Source organism: Mixophyes fleayi, chromosome 1, assembly GCF_038048845.1.
Source record: "Mixophyes fleayi isolate aMixFle1 chromosome 1, aMixFle1.hap1, whole genome shotgun sequence".
NCBI lineage: Eukaryota > Metazoa > Chordata > Amphibia > Anura > Limnodynastidae > Mixophyes > Mixophyes fleayi.
Genome location: NC_134402.1, coordinates 215,993,441 through 216,018,252, shown reverse-complemented (window position 1 = coordinate 216,018,252; position 24,812 = coordinate 215,993,441). Strand labels below are relative to the sequence as shown.

At 42.6% G+C, this 24,812-nt stretch overlaps 1 protein-coding gene across 1 annotated transcript in view; it reads right to left on the bottom strand.

Moving 5' to 3' along the window:
- The window catches only part of LOC142149845 (protein mono-ADP-ribosyltransferase PARP14-like), a 133,438-nt gene that overhangs the window by 78,257 nt on the left and 30,369 nt on the right, over positions 1 to 24,812 (bottom strand). Inside the window, exon 3 of the mRNA XM_075205150.1 lies at positions 20,848 to 20,884. Within this exon, the coding sequence (XP_075061251.1) occupies positions 20,848 to 20,884 (37 nt within the window). The remainder of the gene's footprint in view (positions 1 to 20,847; positions 20,885 to 24,812) is intronic.

Genomic DNA, 24,812 nt, shown 5'->3' with positions numbered 1-24,812 from the left:
CGACCGGGAAACGACAGAACCTAACGTTTAGTAGGGAGGTTTCGTTAGGTCTCTCTGTTCACATCCTATCTTCTTTCAACAGCAAAGATTGTCTTATTATTCCCTGTGAAGTAATAGTAGGTTCCAAGGTCCATCCTGTTTCTGCATTATTGGATTCCGGGGCAGCAGGCAATTTCATTTCTTCGACTACCATCTCTCAACTAGGTATTACTACCCAGTCCTTAGAGAGGCCCATCTCCCTGACCGCCATTGACGGAGGTACTATTTCTGGAGGACATATTCTGTTCAGAACCATACCTTTAACCTTCAGAGTTGGAGCGCTACATGTTGAGACCATCTCTTTTTGAGTGATTCCTAAGGCCATTAACTCCTTGATCCTGGGCCTGCCATGGCTTTGTCTTCACTCTCCTGGGATAGACTGGCATTCCAGTGAGATCCTTTCCTGGAGTTCAGCTTGCCACAGCAGTTGTTTGACTAGGGTAACCCCTGTTTTTTCCAAAATTAATGCTCAACTGGGCAACCCCCAATTATTGCTGATTCATTACCAAAGTTTTTCAGATGTCTTCTGTGAACAGGAAGCTACTAAACTTCCACCTCATAGGAGTTGGGACTGTGCTATTAATCTTCAACCTGGTAAACCTATTCCCCACGGACGCATTTTTCCCTTGTCTGTTCCTGAGAGCAACGCAGTATCTGAATATATTCAAGAAAATCTGAAGAGAGGATTCATACGAAAATCATCATCTCCAGCAGGGGCAGGTCTCTTCTTTGTAAAGAAAAAGGATGGGGGCCTTGTATTGATTACCGTGCTATCAATTCTATCATGGTAAAGAACAAATATCCCCTAACTTTGATCTCTGAGCTCTTTGATCAAATAAAGGGGGCCTCTATTTTTTCCAAGTTGGACCTAAGAGATGCATACAACCTAATTAGAATAAAAGAAGGGGATGAGTGGAAAACAGCTTTTAATACATGGGATGGACCCTTTTGAGTACTTGGTAATGCCCTTTGGGCTATGTAATGCTCCTGCTGTTTTCCAAAACTTTATAAATGAGATCTTCCAAGATTTACTCTATCAATTTGTAGTTATCTACCTAGATGACATCCTTATATTCTCCCCAGACCTCTCATCTCATCGCAGACACGTAAGAGAAGTACTGAGTAGGCTTCGGAGATATCAACTATTTTGCAAACTCGAAAAATGTGTGTTCGAACAAAGGAGTCTTCCCTTCTTAGGATATATTATATCGGAAACTGGCCTTCAAATGGACCCATCCAAGCTTAAAGTCATCCTGGAATGGCCACAACCATAAGGCCTTAAGGCTACTCAGAGATTTTTAGGGTTCTCTAATAATTATCAACAGTTTATTAAGGGTTATTCTTCATTAGTAGCTCCCATTACAGCCCTCACTTGTAAATCTGCCAATCCTAAAATCTGGACTCCTGAAGCAGTTCAAGCTTTCAAGGATCTCAAGACCTTATTCTCTACAGCTCCAATTCTTCTTCAACCAGACTGTCAATGGCCCTTTTTCGTAGAGGTGGACGCATCCTCCATAAGGGTCGGAGAGGTACTATCCCAGAGAGATTCAGGTGGCAAATATCATCCTTGTGGGTTCTTTTCTCGTCGGTTTCTCCCTGCAGAGAAGAATTATGGAAATCGGTGATAAGGAGCTCTTGGCAATCAAATTGGCTCTCTCTGAGTGGAGACATTTACTTGAGGGTGCTCAGTTTCCGGTAACAGTATACACCGATCACAAGAATTTACTTTATCTACGGTTTGCACATTGTCTGAACCCTCGTCAAGCCAGATGGGCCATTTTCTTTTCACGCTTCAATATCAATATTACCTTCCACCCAGGCTCAAAAAATGTCAAAGCGGATGCCCGTTCTCGCTCATTCGATGCTACCGATACCGAAGCCTCAGAGAGAAACAAACCAATCTTGGATACCAATTGTATATTGGCTCTGTCCCCATTGACCGAGAGAAGTTGTCCTCCGGGTAGAAACTTTGTAACTCCACCCCTCCGTGTCAAATTATTGCATTGGGCTCATTCTTCCCTTTTTTCTGGACATGCGGGGATGCGGAAGACCTGGGAATTAATCTCCCGAAAATACTGGTGCCCCACCATACGTAGGGATGTTAAGTCTTTTGTCTCTGCCTGTTCAAGATGTGCCCAGCATAAAATTCCCAGACAAAGACCGAGCGGTCCACTTATGCCTTTACCTGTTCCCGATATTCCATGGTCTCACATTTCAATGAATTTTATCACGGACCTTCAAAGTTCTAAAGGATGCACCGTCATCTGGGTCGTCACTGACAGTTTTCCAAAGTAGCACATTTTGTTCCCTTGAAGAAACTTCCCTCGTCTCCTGTCTTAGCGGATCTTTTTATTATTATTATTATTATTATTATTATTATTATTATCCTTTATTTGTTTGGCGCCACAAGGGTTCCGCAGCGCCGTACACTGTACAAAACAGTAGACTATACAGGGTAAGACATTACTGAACAATAAACAATAAATACCAACTTCAGAGGCTCCAGGCAGGCTAATGCAGTAAGGACGGAGCAGAAGAACAGGTATGGATACAGGAGGGAAGAGGGCCCTGCTCAAGTGAGCTTACATCCTAAGGGAGGGTGAACAAGACTCAAGCACAAAGGGAGTCAGTTGATGCAAGAGATAAAGAGATTAAAGAGATATTCCGACTTCATGGCTGTCCTGCACACATAGTATCTGATCGTGGGTCACAATTTGTATCTAGATTCTGGAGAGCTTTTTGCCAAAAATTAGGAGCCAAACTGGATCTTTCATCTGCCTATCATCCCCAGACTAATGGGTTGACTGAGAGGACTAATAAAGAATTGGAGAAGTTTCTAAGGTTTTACATCTCTGCCAATCAAGATAATTGGGTTGACCTCCTTCCGTGGACAGAGTTTGCTCGCAACTACCATTACCATGAAGCAGCCTCCAATTCCCCCTTCTTTATCTTGCATGGTTGTCATCCCAGGCTACCAACCTTCTCTTCTCTTCCGCACTCCGAGGTACCAGCGGTGGATTCTCTCTTTCGCAGGTTTTCTAACATCTGGGATCTAGTGAAAACCAGCCTGAGGAGATCCGCTATCCGCGCTAAGAAGGCGTATGACAAGAAGAAGAGGGTAGCTCCTCAATTCATCCCAGGGGACAAGGTGTGGTTATCCACCCGTAACATCCATTTGAAAGTTCCTAGCAAGAAATTGGCTCCTAGATTCATCGGTGCTTTTGAAATATCCGAGGTTATCAATCCGCTGGCTTTTAGATTAAAGCTTCCTTCTTCATTACGTATTCCTAGTGTCTTCCATGTTTCTCTCCTTAAACCTGTAATTAACAATCAATTCTCTACTACAGAGAGGCCTCCACCTCCTGTGGTAATTCAAGAACAGTCTGAGTTTGAAGTCAAACAAATTCTGGATTCCCGCCGGTCAAGAGTAGTTCTGCAATTTCTAGTGGACTGGAAAGGGTATGGTCCCGAAGAACGTTCATGGGTCCCTGCTGCTGATCTACATGCTCCACAACTTCTGCGAGCCTTTCATAAGAAATTCCCCACCAAGCCGGTATAGGTGTCCGGAATCCACCGTTTTTGGAGGGGGGTACTGTTGCAACTCACCTGTCCTCGCTCCAGTGCCGCAATCCTCTCTCTCTTCCGGGTCGCGGCGACGGCGCTGTCACATGACAGCACAGGGCGGGGAATTCAAACCTGCAAACTACTAAAGACCTGCTCTGGTGCCTGGGATGGGTCAGAGCAACTTCCTATGTTCCCTGACTTGGTGATTTCTGTGTGGATTCTCCGTGCACCAGTTCTGCTTTGCTGACTTCCCAGGCTTCTCTCTCCAAGTGTACCAGACCCAGGCTTGCTGACCACGTATCAATCTTCGCTCCAAGTATACCAGACCCAGGCTTGCTGACCATGTATTATCTCCGCTTCAAGTGTACCAGACCCCAGCTTGCTGACTACGTATATATCTCCACTCCAGTGTACCAGACCCAGGCTTGTTGTACCACGCATTATCTGTATCCAGTGTACCATACCTCGGCTATCCTGACCACGGAGTGGTTAATACTACCTTCCAGTTCCAGTGTAATCGAGAGCTACCTCCTACATCCTTACCTCTAGAGGCAGACCAGTGGACCGCGACCTGCGATCCTCCGCAGCAAAGCACATCCCGCCTTGCTGCAGTTCTTGGTGAACACCAGGGGTTTCGTTAGACTCCGCACCACCGGCCGGCCAGCGCTGATCTAGAGTAAGGCAAGTACTCCATATTTAATACCTACATTACTGCATTGTTGTACATGTTACATAATTGTTACACATAGATCACACGGAAACAAGAAATGCGGCAGTGTTCTTGCCAGTCTACAGTATACGTGCCATTGCTCATTTTCAGTGCTGAAACAGAAATAATAGGGCTCACACAGAAACAGGGGTAGCATTGTTCTTGTCACTCTCCAGTCTCCAGTCAAATTATTCTTTGTCATCAATATGCATTCACAACAGTCCACAGAAGACCAGGAGCACCAAGCAGCTGCTAGTACGAGTCATAATGATACTAATCCATCTACTTCATCTGCTAAAGCATATGTTCAAGTGCATAATGGTTTTAACTCAGGGAAACAAAAATGTAAAAAAAGCTTTTACCTTTTTAAAGAAAAAACACCTCTCTAATAAAGGTAAAAGCTTACTGTAGGAAAACATAAAATTGCTAACATGTCATTCTACCCAAAATATAAACAAATATACCAGCATCAACGAGCTCCCTTCTCTCACTTAGATCCCAGCACCTGCAATCTACACTGTCATTATACTCACCCTCATCCTCATCCTAATCAGTGTGTACTTCATCCTCACACAATGACAATTCATCTCTGCTGGAATGATGAAGTCTCTGTACTTTGATGTAATTTCTTGTAATGACCTTCCTCATGGAATTTGTAGTTAATTTTTTTTTTTTATTGTGTCATGTACCACTTGAGCTGTCAGCTTGCTGACCAGGAACTCATTGCATGTCTTGAGATCTAGGTCAGTTGGAAAAAAAAGAAGACATAGCTATTAAACTTAGGATCATGCACAGTTGGCAAAATGCAGTGATCCAATTTCAAGATGTTGATAACTTTCGGGTCCTGGCGAAGCAAATAAATTACTTGATCTACAAGTCCTACATAGTTATAGAAATTGCTTAGTTTCATCTCCTCCTTCAATTTCTCTAGATGTTTTTTCAAAAGTCTAATTAGGGGAATCACTTGAATCAAGCTAACAGTGTCTGAACTCTCTTCACAGGTGACTACCTAGAGTGGTTTCAGCACATTGCACAACACGGAAAGTATTCTCCACTGAGCTGGACTAAAGTACATTTCCCCTCCAATTCCATTTTTTGTTGCAGCAGATGCAATCTCCTACGTGCTGTTGCAGAATGTCGAAAATTACCCAAATTATTTCGGGACACAGATAGCATGTCCTGCATGTCAATTATTTTTTAAAAATCTCTGTACCACCAAGTTGTTTGTGTGAGAAAAACAGGGAATGTGATGGAATTCTCCTCACTGTAATGCTCTCACAATATCGGTGGCGTTATCAGAAATGACATATCCTCAGGAGAGTCCAAGCGGGATAAGCCATGTTGCAATGACATCCTGTAGTTTTCTAAACAGGTTGTCAGTGGTATGCCTCTTAGTGTAGCTGGTGATACACAAATGTAGGATACCACTTTGTATTTGTAAAAGGATGAGGGGGATATGTGCGTAGCCGATGACGGTGCTAATGAGGATGTTGATGAGGTTGTTTGTGTAAGTCTTGCACCAGTGGAAGCAGTTCTTGTCAGTGATAAGAAGAAGGTCATTGTCATGCCTGGGCATGAGACCAAGAAATCCACCTCTTATGTGTGGAATTATTTTTACCCAATCGTGTCAACAGTTGTCTAGCCATTTGTAGCATTTTTGAAGCCACACCAACAACACCATCCTCATCAATGTTGTTAAGTGCGTATTGTCGCTAACCAATAACAATTGTCGAATCTCGATTTGTGTTTCCAACGCACAAAGATTTATTCTCAAAAAGTAGCAGTAGATATTCAAGCGAAAATTATAATAAGTACAGCCATACTTATCGCAGACGCTCTGGATCCAGTGTACAGTCATTCAATCCTGAAGTCTGGGGACGAGATGTCTGCACACTAGATGAGGAACTGCTGTTTATATGCACACAGAAATACAGTAAAACAATGCAGAATGGTATAGCTTGCTTCTATTGGTCCAGGTTTCAGGAAGGTCCAAGGGGTTGTCAATCATTAGCTAGTTCAACCTAAAGAATCCAAAGGAGGGGGTCATCTCCTCAGGGGGTATGCTAAGATCTTCCCGCCAAGATTCCTTAGTCTTAAATAGTTCATAAATAGTTCATAATTCCCTATCATTCATAACTTGCGTATGCACTCTGCGATTCCTTCGCAGAGTGGTCCGGACAGTTGCAAATGTTAAGAGGAGTATTATGATACCACACATGATATATTCCTTCAACCTGTACCATATGTTTTACTGATATGCATATAACTTATGACATTACACATAAATACTACTATATTTCGACATAAATGATTATGTGTTGCAACTACCATTAATGTGTACTATTTTACAAGTGTGCGTGTGTGGGTATCTGGTACCATCCTTTCAGTTTCAATCTCAGTGTTTCTCCTAGGAGACCATTTCCCACACTTCAACACAGTAGGAACACATTTGACACATAAACCAATCGCTAAGATGACACCCAGTATAAGGAGAAGGAGCTTACTTACACTAGCAACCATTTCCTGTACCCACTCCCCCAAACTGGAGAACCATTTCACAGGGTTCAACCATGAGAACCAACCTGCCACCTTTTTCCCGACCTCATATAACGAAGAATTATGGTTCCTTCGAAATTCCCATTTCAGTTGCAGAATTTCATCCATCTTCCGGTCTACAACCTCCTTAGGGTCATCTGTATTATTGGTGATGTACGTGCAACATTTGACACCGAACTGGGTGGCCAGTGTTACACAGTACCCACCAGTAATAGAGGTGAGATAATTTAGTACCAGTCTATGTTGCACTAACTCCTTCTTGTATGCTTGTAGCTCCCTTCCAGTATACCTGAAAGTGTCATCATGCATATCAGTGATATTATCTATTCTCACAATTATCTATAGAGACTTTACCAATGGACATTTTCTTATGTTTGGTTATACGCCCTAATTTATAACTTCCATCAACATTCCTGCCTATGGGTGATTTTGTAAGTCTCCCTCCAACATGATCGTGGCGAGCCATTGTCTGATCTGATAGGTCAGCCTCCCAATTCTCCAGACGCTTTGCATGAGATATATTTAGGCACAGCAAAGATCTGTCTACGAGTATTGTCGAAGCGTCAGACTAGGGGACCTAGGGCTATATTTACTAAGCTGCGGGTTTGAAAAAGTGGGGATGTTGCCTATAGCAACCAATCAGATTCTAGCTATCATTTTGTAGACGGTACTAAATAAATGAAAGCTAGAATCTGATTGGTTGCTATAGGCAACATCCCCACTTTTTCAAACCCGCAGCTTAGTAAATCTAGCCCCTAGTGTTATTGTACCTCCCGTCTATGGGCCTCCCACCCCTCAATTCGAGTACTTCGGAAATGTTTAGACGGAATGGCACTAGTCCTATATTATGCCGCCCCTGCGGCACGTGAGAGCACACCCAGCACTCGGTTTGGTTTAGCACCTTACCCACCAGGGAGTGATAATCCTCCAGAGGATGCCCGCCCACATTCAGATTACCGGTGGACTGGCATCGCTGGATGCATCTCTCTTCAACTAGGGAGTCACAGATCTTGCAGATGCAATACTCATCAGACAATAGCCCCTCACACTGTCTCCGAGTTCCTGAGCTAGCAGACCTTTTCATAACCCCCGGACCAAGCTTGATAATGGGCTGCTCTGAGTATTCTAATAACTTTTCCTCTGCCTCCATCTCATCCGCATCACTACCAGAACCCTCCTCCGTCCTCCATCCTCCTTCACAAAAATAGAATGTCCTAGAAAAAGTAAAAACAAGGAAAATCCTGGAACAAAAGAAAAGCAAAAACCGCCACTCCATCGCTGGACAGATAGTTCTGAGGCAACATCTCTGGTTCAGGTGTCTCGACTGCAGACTTTAGGTCTCCCGGAACAGACTCACAAGTGACAGATCTATGTCTTCGGTCTCAGTTTTATCTTGCACTTTCTCCGGGTTACGGACTCTCCTGCAGTGGGTGGAATGGACCCAAGTGTCTCTCTCTGCAACTTTCAGTGATGTAGTACTGGTCAGCAGCACTTGGTACGGGCCTTCCCAACGGTCTGTTAAACAACCTGAACGTAAGAAATTGCGGATCATAACATAGTCTCCAGGTTCAACATCATGACAGTTCGTTTCTGGCATACCAGGTGACAGCATTTTTAGTTTTTGTTGTTGTTGCTTTAGCTGTCTACTCATTCTTATAAGATATTGTACAGTCACTTCATTATTACACTTCAAGTCGTCTTGTGGACTCACGATCAAATGAGGTTGTCGTCCGTACAGTATCTCAAAGGGGGACAGATTAAGAGGAGGTCTAGGAGTGGTCCGAATGCTATGGAGGACCAATGGCAAAGCCTCAGGCCATGCCAACCCAGTTTTAGCCATTACCTTACCAAGCTTGTTCTTTATAGTACCAGTTACTCTCTCCACCTTACCACTGGCTTGTGGTCGGTAAGGGGTGTGAAGTCTGCTACCGATTCCCATGAGTTTACACATATTTTGGAAGATATCACCAGTAAAGTGGGTACCCCTATCACTTTCAATGATTCTAGGGATACCGAACCTACATACAAAATCTTGTACAATTTTCTTTGCAGTGAACACAGCAGTATTAGTGGCTGCCGGATATGCTTCTACCCAACCGGAAAGCACATCAATACACACTAACACATACTTTAGATTCCTGCACGGTGGTTGTTGGATATAGTCAATTTGTATTACCTGAAAAGGTCCGTCTGTAGGAGGGATGTGGGATGGCTCAGTTGGAATAGTTTTCCCAACATTTTTCCTCAAACAAGTAGGACATGACATTGCCTTCTTACCAGCCTGAGAGGAAAATCCAGGAGCACACCAGTATGCTCTCACCAGTTTGCACATACCTTCTTTACCCAGGTCAGACCATGTGCTGCTTCAGCCAGGCTTGGATAGTATGTTCGGGGAGCTACAGGCTTACCTTGTCCATCCCTCCAGAGTCCTGAGGACTCTTGACCACATCCCTTCGCCTTCCAGACTGCCTTTTCCTGCAGGGAACACAAATCTTGCATTTCAATTAATTTCTGCATGTCTAATGTCTGAAAAACCATCATAGTCTCGGTCGATACAGTCATAGGTTGCCCTGCTGCCCATTTAGCAGCTTTGTCCGCCCTGTTATTGCCCAGTAACACTGGGTCTTCTTCAAAGGTATGGGCTTTGCACTTTATGACGGCTACTGTTCTGGGTAACTGTATCGCTGTCAGAAGTCCTTTTATGTGTTGTGAGTGTGCCACTGGCGTACCTGCTGCTGTCGTAAAGTTCCTAAGACGCCAAAAGGCCCCAAAATCGTGCACTACCCCGAAGGCATACCTAGAGTCAGTATATATATTGGCTGATTTACCCTCTGCCAATTCACACGCGCTCCTTAATGCTACTAGTTCCGCCACCTGGGCAGAGTGAGGTGGGCCAAGGGGTTCAGCTTCTACCACATCCTGATCGTCTACAACAGCGTAACCAGTACATAGCTCTCCCGTCTCTGTCTGTCTATGACAACTCCCGTCTGTATAAAACGTAAAATCTACATTTAATAAGGGGGTGTCACGTATGTCGGGCCTTGCAGTAAAGGTCTGATTCAGGTGTTCCATACAGTCATGCGTGTCAGTACTCTTGCCTAACTCATCATCGACCAGGGTCTCCTCACCTCCCACCCTTTGTGTCTCTAGAGACACATATGGAAGGTATGTAGCTGGATTTAAGGTGCTACATAGTTTGATGGTGATGTTTGAGGGTGCCATCAGGGCTAGTTCCCACTTTGTGAATCTAGCTGAAGAAACATGTGTGGTTTGGGCTGAATTTAACAGAGCTTATACAGCATGGGGTGTATAGACAGTTGAATTATGTCCTAATACTATGTCCTCGCTCTTACTTACCAGAAGAGCAGTTGCTGCTACACCTCTGAGACATGTTGGGAGTGATCATGCCACATTGTCCAATTGTGCACTGTAGTATGCTACCGGTCTGCTAGCGTCACCATGTTTCTGTGTGAGGACACCTGCTGCACAACCATCAGCTTCCGTACAGTATAGCTCAAAAGGCTTTTCGTAATCAGGTATTCCCAATGCAGGTGCTTTAGTCAAACTATCTTTAAGGTTAAAGAATGCTTGCTCTGACTCTTCTGTGTGTACAACACGTTCTGGTTTTGAAGAAGAGACTAGCTCCTGCAATGGTAATGCCAGAATAGAAAAACCTGGGATCCAGGATCTACAGTATCCACACATCCCCAGGAAGGTACGAATCTGCTTCTGGCTCTGCGTCAGAATCATGTGTTGTATAGCCTCAATCCTGTCGGATGTCAGGTGTCTTAGCCCCTTAGTGAGGCAGTGTCCTAAGTATTTGACCTTAGTCTGACATGGCTGTAATTTGTCCTTTGCCACCTTGTGCCCTGTTTGTGAGAGATGAAGCAACAACAATTTAGTATTATGTAAACATGACATAAAAGAATCAGAGCACAGCAACAAATCGTCAACATATTGAATTAGAACAGACCCATTGTGGGGTTGAAAGGATTGCAAACAGTCATGTAAGGCTTGGGAGAAAATACTGGGGCTGTCAATGAACCCCTGGGGCAGTCTGGTCCATGTGTATTGCACTCCCCGGTAGGAGAATGCAAAAAGGTATTGGCAGTCAGGGTGAAGAGGGACTGAGAAGAAAGCAGAACATAGATCAATGACAGTAAAGTGACTAGCAGACGGTGGAATCTGCATGAGGATGAAAGCTGGATTCGGCACTACGGGGAATTGGCTCTCAACAACTTTATTAATTCCCCTTAAGTCCTGGACTAATCTATAGCCCCTCCCCCCACTCTTCTTCACATTGAAAATGGGACTATTTGCTGTACTGGCTGAACTAATTAAAATCCCTTGTTGTAACAACCTCTCAATAACAGGATATACCCCTAGTTCCACCTCCGGTTTTAATGGATACTGTGGGATTTTTGGAGCTATCCTACCACTTTTTAGATTGACCATGACAGGGGCTACGTTTGCCATCAGTCCAGTGTCCTGTCCATCTCTGGTCCATAGTGAACCTGGTATTTCCAGCAACATCCCCTTTACTTGAGATAGACTTTGTTCTATAACAGGAGAGTGTAACATTAACCTTTGAGGGGTGTCCAATATATCCTGTACCTCATGTACAACTTTCTCCGGTATATCCCATTTTACATAACACGTCTCTTCCCAGGAAGTTAGTAGGAGCCGCCGCAGCCAAGAGAAATGAATGCTTGGTATGCAGGGGCCCGATAGTAACTTCAGCAGGTTTAGTTAGTGGATAATGCAACACTCTTCCCGTTACCCCCATAGCTGGAACAGTTTTACTGGTCACCTGTAGATTGAAAGGAGAGGTTATCACAGATCGGGCCGCCCCTGTATCTACAAGAAAAGTTTGCTTCCTACCAGCTATGTCAACTATCATTGTTGGTTCTTCTATCTGACTCTCAGTTAACCTCACTGGCTGTAGACTATAGGTATGACCTGACCCCTAGCGCTGACTATCTTTTTCCCGCGCAGCATTTGCTGCTATAATATGCGCGGGTAGATGTGAGTCTTCTAATCTATGAAAATTCCCCTTTGGAGGATATCTACGGGACCCACCCGTATGTGTATACTGTCTTTCTTTTTTACAATCTCTTGCGAAATGGCCTTCGTTACACTTGAAACACCTGATTATTCTATATTTCTTATTATGTGGGTTGTATGCTGGTGGTCGTGTATGCACTCCCTCTAAAGCCTGTATACTTACCGTCAGTAACCTATCACTTTTCTCTTCCTTTTTTCTAAAGAGATTTTTGTCATGCTCCACAGCAGACTCCCTAAGAGAATCTACTGTGATGCCTCTCCAATTAGGTAATGTGGTCTGTACTCTTGTCTTTAAATTTTCTCTAAGGCCATCCATTAATACTCCTACAGCTACCTCTCTTTGATGTGGGTCCTCACCTATGTTGGATATCCCAGTGAACCGTGTTATCGCTGCTATAGCTCTAGCAAAGTAATCTGAGGCTGTTTCACTATCCTTTTGTTTTATGGTGAAAATCTTACTCCAATTTACCACTACTGGAAAGTAGATGGCTAAATGTTTGACAATTTGTTCTATATTTTCTTGGTTAATCTCATCAGTCAAGGTGTCATCTTCGTCCAACAAACAATCTTTAATAAATTTTTGTATGTCAGTATGGGGAGGAAGACACGCCCTCAACACTACACGCCAATCCTTATAGGTTGGTTCGTGTGCATTTCCTAAGTCTTTGACAAATTTCTGACACTTAGCAAACTCCTTTCTAGGTTCTGGGAATTCAGTCATAATTGAACGTAATTCTGATCTAGTCCAGGGACAATGCATTGTAACATTCTTTAAAGGGACTACACCATCCTTATCCGCCTTCCCATTGGGAACTGATATTGTGCGGACTGGGTACGCACCCACTGGTTCACTGTCTTCAGAAGTCACTACAGGATTTACAGTTTCAATATTTATACTGCTATCACTCCTAGTGATCACACTACTCTCACCTATCTCAGCCATTGCTCCTTTCCCATACTTACACTGAACCTCTAGCATATTAATAGCATGAGCAAAGGCTGAAATCACAGTGGGTTCATCTTCATCTTCTGATACACTGGTTTTAAACTGGCTTAAGACAGGATATAACTTAGCAATTTCTCTTTTTTCAGTTTTAATAACGGCTGTACTTACCCCTCCCGCCACATAAGGTGGCGGGGGCGCGCTTGCGCTGAGTTCGCCACGCTTCTCAACGGCTACTTCCGCCGTGCGCGCGCTTTTCGCCACGCCTACTTCCGCTGTGCATTCGCTGCTCTGCCACGCGTTACCTTCCATTTGCCACAATTTTAAACAATCATTATGTTTATTCCTCACTTTCGTTGACTTAATCAACCATACTTTATCTTTTACAGTATTTAGTACCTCTGCATTAAAACTCCCTATTGTTGGGAAAGGCCTATCACAATCTTTGGTCATCTTGACCCACGTGTCACAATACACAGTTGCGTATGCACCATATTTCTTACACATGAGAAACCTCGCTGAACCAATAGGCCCTTCCTTAGGCAGTACACTGGCCATCTCTAGCGTATGCTTAGCACCCATGTTGAACAATACCTTCTACACGGAACACAGACACAACGCAATGCTCTGTTCTTTCCACCCAACAATTTCAACCCTGTTGCTACAATCACCGCTAGAGATCTCTAATGCACCGGTGGACGTATTTCCAAATAGCCGCGTCCACTCGCTTACTCTTGTTCCCGAACAATAATCCCTAACACAGAAATAGTTCCTCGATAGCCCGGCTATCTCAAATTTCTGTTGAGTTTATTATAACTGGTAGCACCAAGTCGATACAATCAACCAGCCTTTCCAATATAATTCCTCCACGCACTTCCAATTTTACCCTCGCGGTTGTATTTACCGTGCGGTTAGATTGCATCGCCTACTAATACTAATTATCAGTAAACCTTGCGATCTATTGGTGGCGATTCGCGAAAACCCGGTTTTCGCACTCTGTATACCTGCCCTGTATACCGGCCTTCAGTTGGGCAACCTGCCTCGTCAGACAGCAACTGAGCACAATCCACAATAAAACAGTGTATCTACGTTACAACATCACACACTATACACCTTTTCTGCGCAGAAAATCAAAAGTTCCCAACAATAGTAATAATGTCTCAGAGGCTTTCACAAGTAATTATACTATACACATATAATAACTATCAAAATGATTGTTTAAGCACGTGGCAAATCTACCGGAAGTCCGCATACGTACAGCAGGAAATACACATACGCTAAGCAATGCAGTATAGTTAAAACCCACAATGACAATAAAAAGAAACAGTTTTCTCTTTTGTCCCTAGGTTCTAGTTAGCGTGCCCTAGATAATGCAAAACGGACATTCGGTTTCACAACACAGAGTAAAATTCAGGTTTTGAACACATTGCATTCTTACCCGTATATGACGCGTCTCCACCCTTTGTTGCTGAACCGAAATCCGTTGGTCTTGCGTATCGTCCGGCAACGAAACCTCCAAAACTCACGAGCCCCCAAATTGTTAAGTGCGTATTGTCGCTAACCAATAATGATTGTCGAATCTCGAACTGTGTTTCCAATGCACAAAGATTTATTCTCAAAAAGTAGCAGTAGATATTCAAGCGAAAATTATAATAAGTACAGCCGTTACTTATCGCAGGTGCTCTGGATCCAGTGTACAGTCATTCAATCCTGAAGTCTGGGGACGAGATGTCTGCACACTAGATGAGGAGCTGCTGTTTATATGCACACAGAAATACAGTAAAACAATGCAGAATGGTATAGCTTGCTTCTATTGGTCCAGGTTTAAGGAAGGTCCAAGGGGTTGTCAATCATTGGCTAGTTCAACCTAAAGAATCCAAAGGAGGGGGTCATATCCTCAGAGGGTATGCTCCGATCTTCCCGCCAAGATTCCTTAGTCTTAAATGATTCCCTATCATTCATAACTTGCGTATGTACTCTGCGATTCCTTCGCAGAGTGGCCCGGACAGTTGCAAATGTTAAGAGGAGTATTATGATACCACACATGATATGATTCCTTCAACCTGTACCATATGTTTTACTGATATGCATATAACTTATGATATTACACATAAATACTACTATATTTCGACATAAATGACTATGTGTTGCAACTACCATTAATGTGTACTATTTTACAAGTGTGCGTGTGTGGGCGAATATATGTAAAAGACTAAATACTGTTGTTGCCACGTGTTGCAGCTGCGTACGCCCTTTTACGCCGTAGTGTGCCCTTTTACGCCGTAGCGTGCCGTACGCATCTTTTCAGACAAAGACAACCAAGTTTGCTCAATTTTAATTGAAATGACTTTATCCAATATGCTGACTTCGACAATGTCCTCACTAGTGATCAGAGTTAGTCCTGCATCCAAGTTGCTAAGGCTAGATGACTTCTCCCCTATTCAGGATTACTCTGAAGAATTCTTGAGCCTTAGTCCCACTGCTGGTGCTGCTGCTGCTGGGGGTGGATCTTCAATCCAGAAGTAGACCAAGGGGTTAATGTATCATACCCCGGTTTTTACAACTCGCGGGAGATCGGCGTCTTCGCAGCTTAAATTTAAAGCCGATCTCCCGCGAGTTGTAAAAATCGGGGTATGATATATTTACCCCCAAGAAGAAGACTACTAGAAGTTTACAACAATTGACTGTTAAGCAATCCTTTGCTAGAGGAAGCAAGTATGAAAGCTATCATTCAGTTGCATAGTGGATCACAGATGCCATGGCGACTATGCTATTAGGTCTGCATCCAATATACACAATTAATGCAGCTGGTTATAGACAGTTAATTGAGTTTCTGTGTCCCCGTTACCAAATTCCAACACGACACCATTTTACTAGAAAAGCAATTCCTCATCTCCACTAGAAGATAGATAAAATGTTATTATTGGGCTACAAAATGCCATTCTACCCACTTAACCACAGATATGTAGACAAGCGGAACTGGGCAAACGGATTATATGACTGTGACAGCCCACTGGGTTGGTGAATCGCTTTCAGCAGTAGGAAAAGCAGCAGCATGTAAACGACAATGCCAGATTTTTCAGAGACATGCTACGCTGTGTATCACCGGCTTTACTAATAGGCGTACCACTGACAACCTGTTAGAAGAACTAAGGGATGTCATTGCAACATGGCTTATTCCATTGGGACTCTTCTGAGAATATGTAATTTCTGATAATGCCACCAATATTGTGAGAGCATTACAGCTAGGTGAATTCCATCACATTCCCTGTGCTGTTCACACAATCAACTTGGTGGTACAGAGCTTTTTGAAAAATGACAGGGACGTACAGGAGATTCTGTCTGTGGCCCAAAAAAATTTGAGACATTTTCGGTATTCTGCAACAACATGTAGGAAATTGCAGCAGCTACAAGAACAATTTATTTTGGCCTGCCAAAAACTGAAGAAAAAGGTGGTAACAAGGTGCAATTCCACCCTTTATATGCTTGTGAGGATGGAGGAACAGTGAAAAGCCATCCACTCTTAGTCCACAAGCCATGACATTGAGAAGGGAGGGGGAATGTATTTTATTCCAGTGCAGTGGAGAATACTTTTCGTGTTGTGCAAGGTGCTGAAATGATTCAAAGTAGTCACCTGTGATGCGAATTCAGACACTGCTAGCTTGAGAAAAGTGATTCCCTTAATTCGACTTTTGGAAAAGCAGTTTAAGAAATTGAAGGAGGAGATGAAACAAAGCAATTACGCTAAGTATGTCAGACTTGTAGATCAAGTACTTTCATTGCTTTGCCAGGATCAAAGAGTTATCAACATCTTGAATTCCAGTCAATACATTTTGACGACTAAGCTTGATCCTAGGTTGAAGAGCTATGTCTTTTCTTTCTTTCCAACTGCCCCAGATCACAAGAGATGCAATGAGCTACTGGTGAGCAAGTTGACAGCTGAAGTGGTACGAGACACAACAGCGTCCCCCTTCTTCAGTTTCTCAGGCTATTGATGCTAGGAAAAAACTAAGCTTTACTAAGAGACCCAGTGGTGATGCAGATGACTGAGCACAACATTTTGACATTTGATCTGGTCTAAACAAATTGCCCAAAAATCGTGCCACCTCTGTCGTAACTCCCCTGATCCTACTATCAACATCCAAAGAATGGTGGAGGATTATTTTAATGACATCGTATAATCAGAAGCGTATAAATAAACATGTCAGACAGTCCCTTTACATACAGAGAGGAAAAACGGCAATTTGGAGACCCATGTACAAACTCGCTCTGCAATACCTAATATGCCCACACTCCAGTGTGTACTCTGAAAGAGTTTTCAGCACAGCGATTGGATTGGCATAGGGAGCTACTTCCTAGAAATGAGGAAAAGATGATGTTCATCACAATTAACTACAAATTCCACGAGGAAGTCCTTTACCAGCAATTACATCAAAGTACAGAGACTTCTGGAATGGTGGATTCCAGCGGGGATGATTTAGTATTATGTGAGGATGATGTACACACGGATGAGGGTGAGGATGAGAGTGAGGAGGATTACAGTGTAGATTTCAGGTTATGGAAGCTAGCTGAGGGAAGGAAGTTAGCTGATGCTGGATGCTTATTAATTTTTTGGTTATAATGGCATGTTGGCGATTTTATATTTACACTAAAGTTTCACCTTTTTTAAAAATGTGTTTTTTTCTTTAAAAAGGTAAAACCTTTTTTTGTTTTTCACATTTATGTTACAGAGACTTCTATAATGGTGGATTCCTGCGGGGATGAATTAAACACTGATGAGGGTGAGGATGAGACTGAAGATGATAACAGAACCATATCCATTGTATTCATGTCTGCATTTATTTTATCTATCTTATATCCCCTGTTTAATGTATATTCTGTTTTCCCTACTGTACAGTGCTGCTGAGCACTGCGGTGCTTACAAATCTACGATAATAATTATAATGGGAACTCCATAAGCATTTATTAACATTTCCAAGTTTCTTGGCATTTGCCTGTATTCACCAGCATAAAGACATCTAGGTTTTGGGTGACAGATTTAGAAATTGCATTAATGCAAGAGAGAAAAATGCAATGAAATCGTGCAAGCCCATAGGCAAATATTTGTCAATAAAATATCATTTCTTTAACATGAATCCATAATGTAAACATGATGTTAAAATATTTAAAACTTTCCGACTCAAGGGGAAGCAACCTAAATGTATTTTTTTCTACCTCATCAAAAACTCTAACCATTGCCTTGCCAAACGATTACAATTGCACTGTGCACTGCTTCATGCTAATTGCCTCTTTAAATACCCACCATCTGGGTTAAGATAATTGTTGAATGAGCCTGAATTTGCCTGTAACCTTTACTACACTAGCAGGAAGATAATTACATTTTCTGTACACGGTGTCCTCCCCCACAGTGTGTGCCTAAAGCTGCATTTCCTTATGTTAAATGCTAAGCATTTTGCTTTGCACTATCTTAGTTGACTGATCTCCCTCTAGTGTTTGGATGATTTACAACCATACCGTAATATTCATCATCTTAAATTCCAAGGTCTTTTTACTATGGTACTTCCTAAGAGAAGCTTTGTCGTAATCTTTCAACATTGACTATTTATACTTGATGCACATGTATTTTAAACATACTTGCCAACTCTCCTGGAAAGTCCGGGAGACTCCTGAAATTCGGGTCAGGCTCCCGCGAGAGCTGGCATTTCTCTTGCATCCCGGAATTCACAGAGAATCACGTCATTTGACGCGATTCTCTGTGAATAACGCCGTTTTGGAGGGCGGGAGGGGGCGGGGCGAGGCAAATCGCGTCATTTTGGGCCAAAATGACGTGATTGGCCTCGCCCCGCCCCCTCCCGCCCTCCAGTCACACCCCCTCTCCTGGAAAAAGGTTTCCAGGAGTAGGCAAGTATGATTTTAAAACATTTAAATATTTCACTGGCTTTTAAAAACAACTGAAATTCCAATATGTCAGTCACTTTTACAAACGACTAAAGTTCCAAGCAGTTTGCCGATTCATGTTCTTAAATAACAGGCTGCAAACATAAATATACTATTAAGCTATTTGTCAAATAAGTTATTATCCATGCCCCTTGCTCACCCTTTCACCCATTATTAGCTGTCTTTACTTTCTCCTCTGTCTCCCCGTAAGGGCAAACATATAAACTCTTTTTAGATTCAGTTTATCATTTTCTTATTTCTCTATTGTCATAGGAAATTCAAATAGTTGTCCCCCACTCAGAACCCCCAGTTTCCTTTGCACTGTGCTTGATTGACCTGCTTCCGCAACTTCCTACCTTTCCTACCCTCTGCTTTTTTAATAGCTTCCCTGCCCTGAGTCTGACACTGAAACCTTGCTTTCACTCGAAATACCCTAACCTTGGCTTGCTTGTTCAATCTGAACATTTCCCTCCATACTGGTTTGTCCTGCCCCAGGTGTGGTGTGCACACTGGCTTGTATGTTGTCCCTTCGCATTCTATTTAATGCTACTGAGGAAGGGACTGAGGTAGACCTCTTCTCGGCGGAGGGGGGGGGGAGCAATGTCACTGTGATTGGTGGTCCCCACCCCCTGCTTCACTCCTAGCAGGGGTTGGCTACCTGTGACCGTACACCATTTACATGTGTTTGACAGCCGAGAGGCAGGCATGGGATGCTGCCCTGCCTCTTGGATTGCCCTGATCGCCCCCTCACCCCCTTTGGATCCACCAGTCTTGAGGTTAGACAAAGATTAGGTATGTCAAGTAGCTATTAGCCCCACAGGTTGGGCTATTTCAAGTATGGCAGGGCTTAGATTTGGCAATGGAATGGACAGGTAGTTGAAGTGAGAGTAAAGTTGTTGTGGAAATGACCCCCATTAATGGAGGTGTACCCAGGTATACTGAATGAGCAGCAGGGGCACCATAAGTGGCAGTGAAATAGGGCAGTGAGAAGAAAGGGGAATGCCAGGGTATGGCATAGGGCCTTATACTTCAGCAATTGCGCTTCTAGGGAGACCCCCGGGAACAGGGCTGTGGGGGCATGACAGTGGCTGAGGAGGCCCTCTGATACCTACATGGGGCTACAGGGAGGATGTAAGAGCAAAGTTGAGTGGGTGGAGGGAGCATAGCTGTTGTTGGCAGCATATGGGAATGGGACCATTGGTTTGGCTTGTGTGTGATGGGCAGTATGATGCAAGGGGAGCTCAGGGAGGACAGAAACCTCCCGTGGAGAGGGGTCAAATATATTGGCAGTTCACCTGCGGGCAGCCAGCAGACAGGGGTTTGCGCTAGGAGGTTGGTGGAGAAGGAGGAATATGATGAACTGGTGGGCTAGACTATGGACAGGTAGAGATGGGTAGGTGCTAATGGGTGGTGCTAGCCCAATATGGCATGATTACTGGTCTGGTTAGCCAACTGTACTACTCCTGCAGTTCCCTGGTGGTCACATGTTTGGAACATGATACAACCTGTCTCTCTGTGGTGGGGGGGAGGGCATTTCACCTCAGGGGTGCATTCCCGGTTTCACAGAGCCCAGTATCTGGAAAAAAGCTGTATTTGTAAACTGGGTGGTGGAGGGCTGAGGGACCAAGGTGGATGGTGGAGGGAAAGGAAAACAGGAGATGGATTGTCTGGAAAAAGGACGGAGGTATAAGGAGAAGATGAAGCAAAGCAAATAGAGGGCAGGTGCTGGCATAACAAAACAGGAGTAAGCAATGATGGATCTATCAATGAAAACAATTATGCAGGAAAAATTTAACAGCTTCTTTCCCAGCACTGAATCAATATGGTCTACACAAAGATGATTATGTGTAATGGGTGTCTGGAGCCTTGCATGTACGTGTATCCAGGTGCATTCCTTCTGTGTGGGGAGGGACACCATCTTGCCCTCTTCATCCATTGCTTAGGTTGAATGGTTGTCAGGGAATGAGTTTTAACAAAAATAAAATGGCACTGTGATACCAATCTCAAGATGCAATATAGGAGCTGTGCAACTTACCAGACTCTTCTGTGCTGAAAGGAATTGCATCATTAAACTGCAGATAAAAGAGTAAACAGTGATGTAATCATCAGGATAAGTAATGTAACTTTTACAGGTGGAAATCTTTGTTTGTTTTGGTTCTACAATACATCACATTAGCAATTACAACCTGCTCCCCCTTAATGTTGTATTATGAAGTTTACAGTAGGTATCACAAAGTAAGTTGTATCTTTTTTTACACAGACTCAAATCCTTTGAACTAATGCATTCAAACATAATATTTCATTGTTTTATTATAGCATTTTTACAGCGGTCTTTGGAAATCCAGGGAAATGATATAATATAAAAAAATTCTGTAGCCAATTAAATAGAAATGAGTTTTTTTTACAGGTATCAATTCAAAGGTCTTTTTAATTATAATACATCCTGCTATGGAAAATCTGGAAGATGGATGTGACTGGATCACTTCTAAGTAACACATGGTATAAATGTATTTAAAGGAAATAGCGCAGGGCGCTTATTTATATAGAATTGCAAATGCACTAATATGATATTGTGTATATTTTGGTATAGAAAATCTTTATTTCCGAGATAATGGAAGAAATTTTTTTTTTTGCTTTAACCTTGCTAGAGTAGAGGAAATGCATTATTTCTGATGTATATATCCGATACAATAAGCCTTTGTGTATCTTGGTGTAAGAAAATGCCTTGTTTGTGGTTTTGCAACTTTTCTTGGGGAATTATTTTCTTTGGAGGAAATGTGTATTCTGCAACTGTTGGAAGAAAGGACCCATGTTAATTAAACGTTTTGATGTGTAAGGGTCTAGCACCTGAAGGCATGGGGAGATTTAATTAGACTGCTGTAAGATTTTCTCTGTGTCTGAAACAAGATCCAGGAAATCACAGAAAGTGTTAGGATATCACAGAGAAGTGTAAATATTGTTAGCTCTGCATTGCATGTAAATCCATGTTTTGATAAACAAATTGCATCCTAATTCTAAAAATAGCCTCTGAGGCTGTGTCCAAATCTGTATAAAAAGCACTGTCTTCTATTGGAAATTGTTCTTTTGATTCCATCTGACCTGAGCACTTATACCTTCAATCAGTGTGACTGCAAATAAATATCACTTGCTTCAAAGACCTGCTTGAAAACACCTTCCATGCTAAAATCCTGTGACCTACAGATTAGACCCAAAATGTAATCAGTTCCCGGCTGTTTCTGAGGTTTGGATCCAGCATCCAGTACCAGCACTCTGCCGCTATCCGGCAGCTCTGGCCATTGCGATCGGCCAGGGGGTATCCACCCACAGCAACCCTGATCCATAGGAAGAGGTCATGGGTACCAGCCCAGGTACACCAGCAACCGGATACACTCGCAGCGTCAGTTACCCAGAAGAAACCCGGTACTGGATGCCGGTAAGGAGTCCAGCGGTGGCATTATTTGTAAGCCTCTCCAACTGCGGTGAGAGGGCGCGTTTGGGATACCGAAAGGGAACAGTGGCCTAGTAAGTCCAGCCGGTTCCCAGCAGCAACAGACAGGGTGGCATAGGCGGTCCATCCTGTCACAATGGATAAATTCAATGAGATTATATTAATATTTGTTGTATATTATCATTATTTTTCTTCTTTTAAAAGAGGTTTGATAATCTGCAGAGCAATCTTCTGCAGATATGGAATTTGCAATGGGTTCAAAAGCTTTTCTGTGACATTTTCTGTTCTGCTAACATGAACAACACGCTGACAGATGTAACTGTCTGTATAACAAATAGATAAGCTATCTGTTAGGAGAAATAGTCTATAAATAGTCTATATATACTGTGTGATTTTGGTGTGGAGTGTGTCAATATAAAGACCCTAGTGCTACACGATTTGTTAAACAAAGAAAACTTCTTATTTCATCTGAATCCTGGTCCTAGACTTCTTAGCTTGATAAATGCTGTATCAATCTTTATACTCTAAAAGCTTGAGTGGATGAGCCAATAGTCCTAGGTACTCATGGTAACAACAAACAGCAATCAGCTTTCCTGATTCTAATTATATGCTCCTGGAGGATTAGTTAAGTGAAGACTGTAACACTATACAGTAAACCAGTCAAAGGGATAGATTTATAAACTGCAGGTTTAAAAAAGTGGAGATGTTGCCTATAGCAACCAATCAGTTTATAGCTGTCATATTTATAGAATGTACTAAATAAATGACAGCTAGAATCTGATTGGTTGCTATAGGCAACACCTCAACTTTTTTAAACCCGCAGTTTAGTAAATCTAGCCCAAAGTGTTCAAAAATTAGTGAAAGAGGGTAAGAAAAAAAGAATGATAATTTTAAAGACTGTCTTTTTTCCCATGGCTGTCCTCAATACAAGCAAAGCAATAGTGTGAAGATGTAAAACTTTCTTATTAGAAAGGTATATTCTTATAATATATCTCCTTCCTTAATGCAACTGTCAGACTCACCCACACCTCTGTGTATTAGATCTGTTTTATCTATGTATCACGACCTGAACTGACTTCCAGTGGACTCAAATTCAAAGCTCTCCATCAATCTGCTGCCTTTACATCACTAACATGACTTTCAAGTACAGTACAGAGTGTCCTCTGCGCTTCAAAAGTGACCAAGTGTTTTCTTACTCTTTTTACTCACCAATGTCTTCATGAATTTTCTCACCTGCCCACATAAATTAGACAATGTGACTATCAAAAGAGATAGCCGGTGCACATGTCTTGACACATACCCGTAATCATTATCAGGTCTATTAAAAGACCCTGCCCTTTCACAGGTGTCTAAACAATGGGTTCTGTATCTTGTATCTAGTTGTCTGAAGTCTTCTACATTCTACTGAATTACTGTTTACCAAAATGGCTTATTTAAATGTTTTTAACTACTAATGACCATTTAAAAACATCTTAGATTGGATTCTGATTTGCATTCTGAACTGCCAGCACTGAACAAGGCCTGTAACCACCTTTCTTCTGTTTGTGAAAAGTTAGTTTGTGATGCTAGCATGGGGCCGCAACCTGTGGGTGCCTCTCAGCAATCTCCATCCCTCTATTGCAGTAGGTTGCTGGTGAAGATGTGGGTCAACACTAGATGTTAGCATCTGGGTCAGCCCGTGCCACATCTGTGATGTTCCAAGAACAGTTTGCTCGGGCTATGGACCTCGCTGATGTTCCATTACATTGCATGACCTATCTGTGCAAGCAGAAAAGTTTGAAAATAAACATAACATGATAAATCACTTTTTGCAAGGTCTTTTATAATTGCAGGGCTGAGCTTAAGACTTGTCTGACCCTGTAGTCCTGTTGTATCTGGCCCAAGTGCCACTCCAGGTTCTGTCCCATGAAACAGCTTAAGAATTTCATCAACACCTTACTTACACTAATTTTCCACTTTAAACGTCAAACAGGAAATTTCATCTCTGAGTTTGCTGAAATAACCTTTGTCATTTTTATTCATTGCCCTTCCCTGAGTGTCTGTGTAAAAAAAAATGACCTTATTTTGTTCAATATTTCTTCTATTTCCGAAATCCAAGATTTCGAATATCTTCTTCATCTGGAAATCTTCTACATCATAGACCGGATACCAGTGATATCATTCAATAAGCCATGCTGTTCATCACTCTAGCCTTGGAATTTGGCCGGAACAATGGGCTTTTGGTTGTCACTTTCTGGCAAGTATTCACCGCACATATAAAGTACTGTCAGTTGACAATATGAGGCTATATGATGGAATAATGTTGCTATAAGGGGGTATTATTTGGCTATGTGGTGGCATTAGAAGGCCAAATGGTGGCAATATGAGACTTTGTGATTTGATCATGATATATTTTTAACAGAAAAATCCACAAGGGGATTAGGTAAGTGCACCCATTTACTACAGAAAGTTCATAAACTGGGGTGAAAGAAGGTTCAGTAGGTAAAATTGGAGTGTGCTGCATAGGAAAGACAGAAGGCTTCTGTGACCGGATGGGCTTACTTCGCCACCCG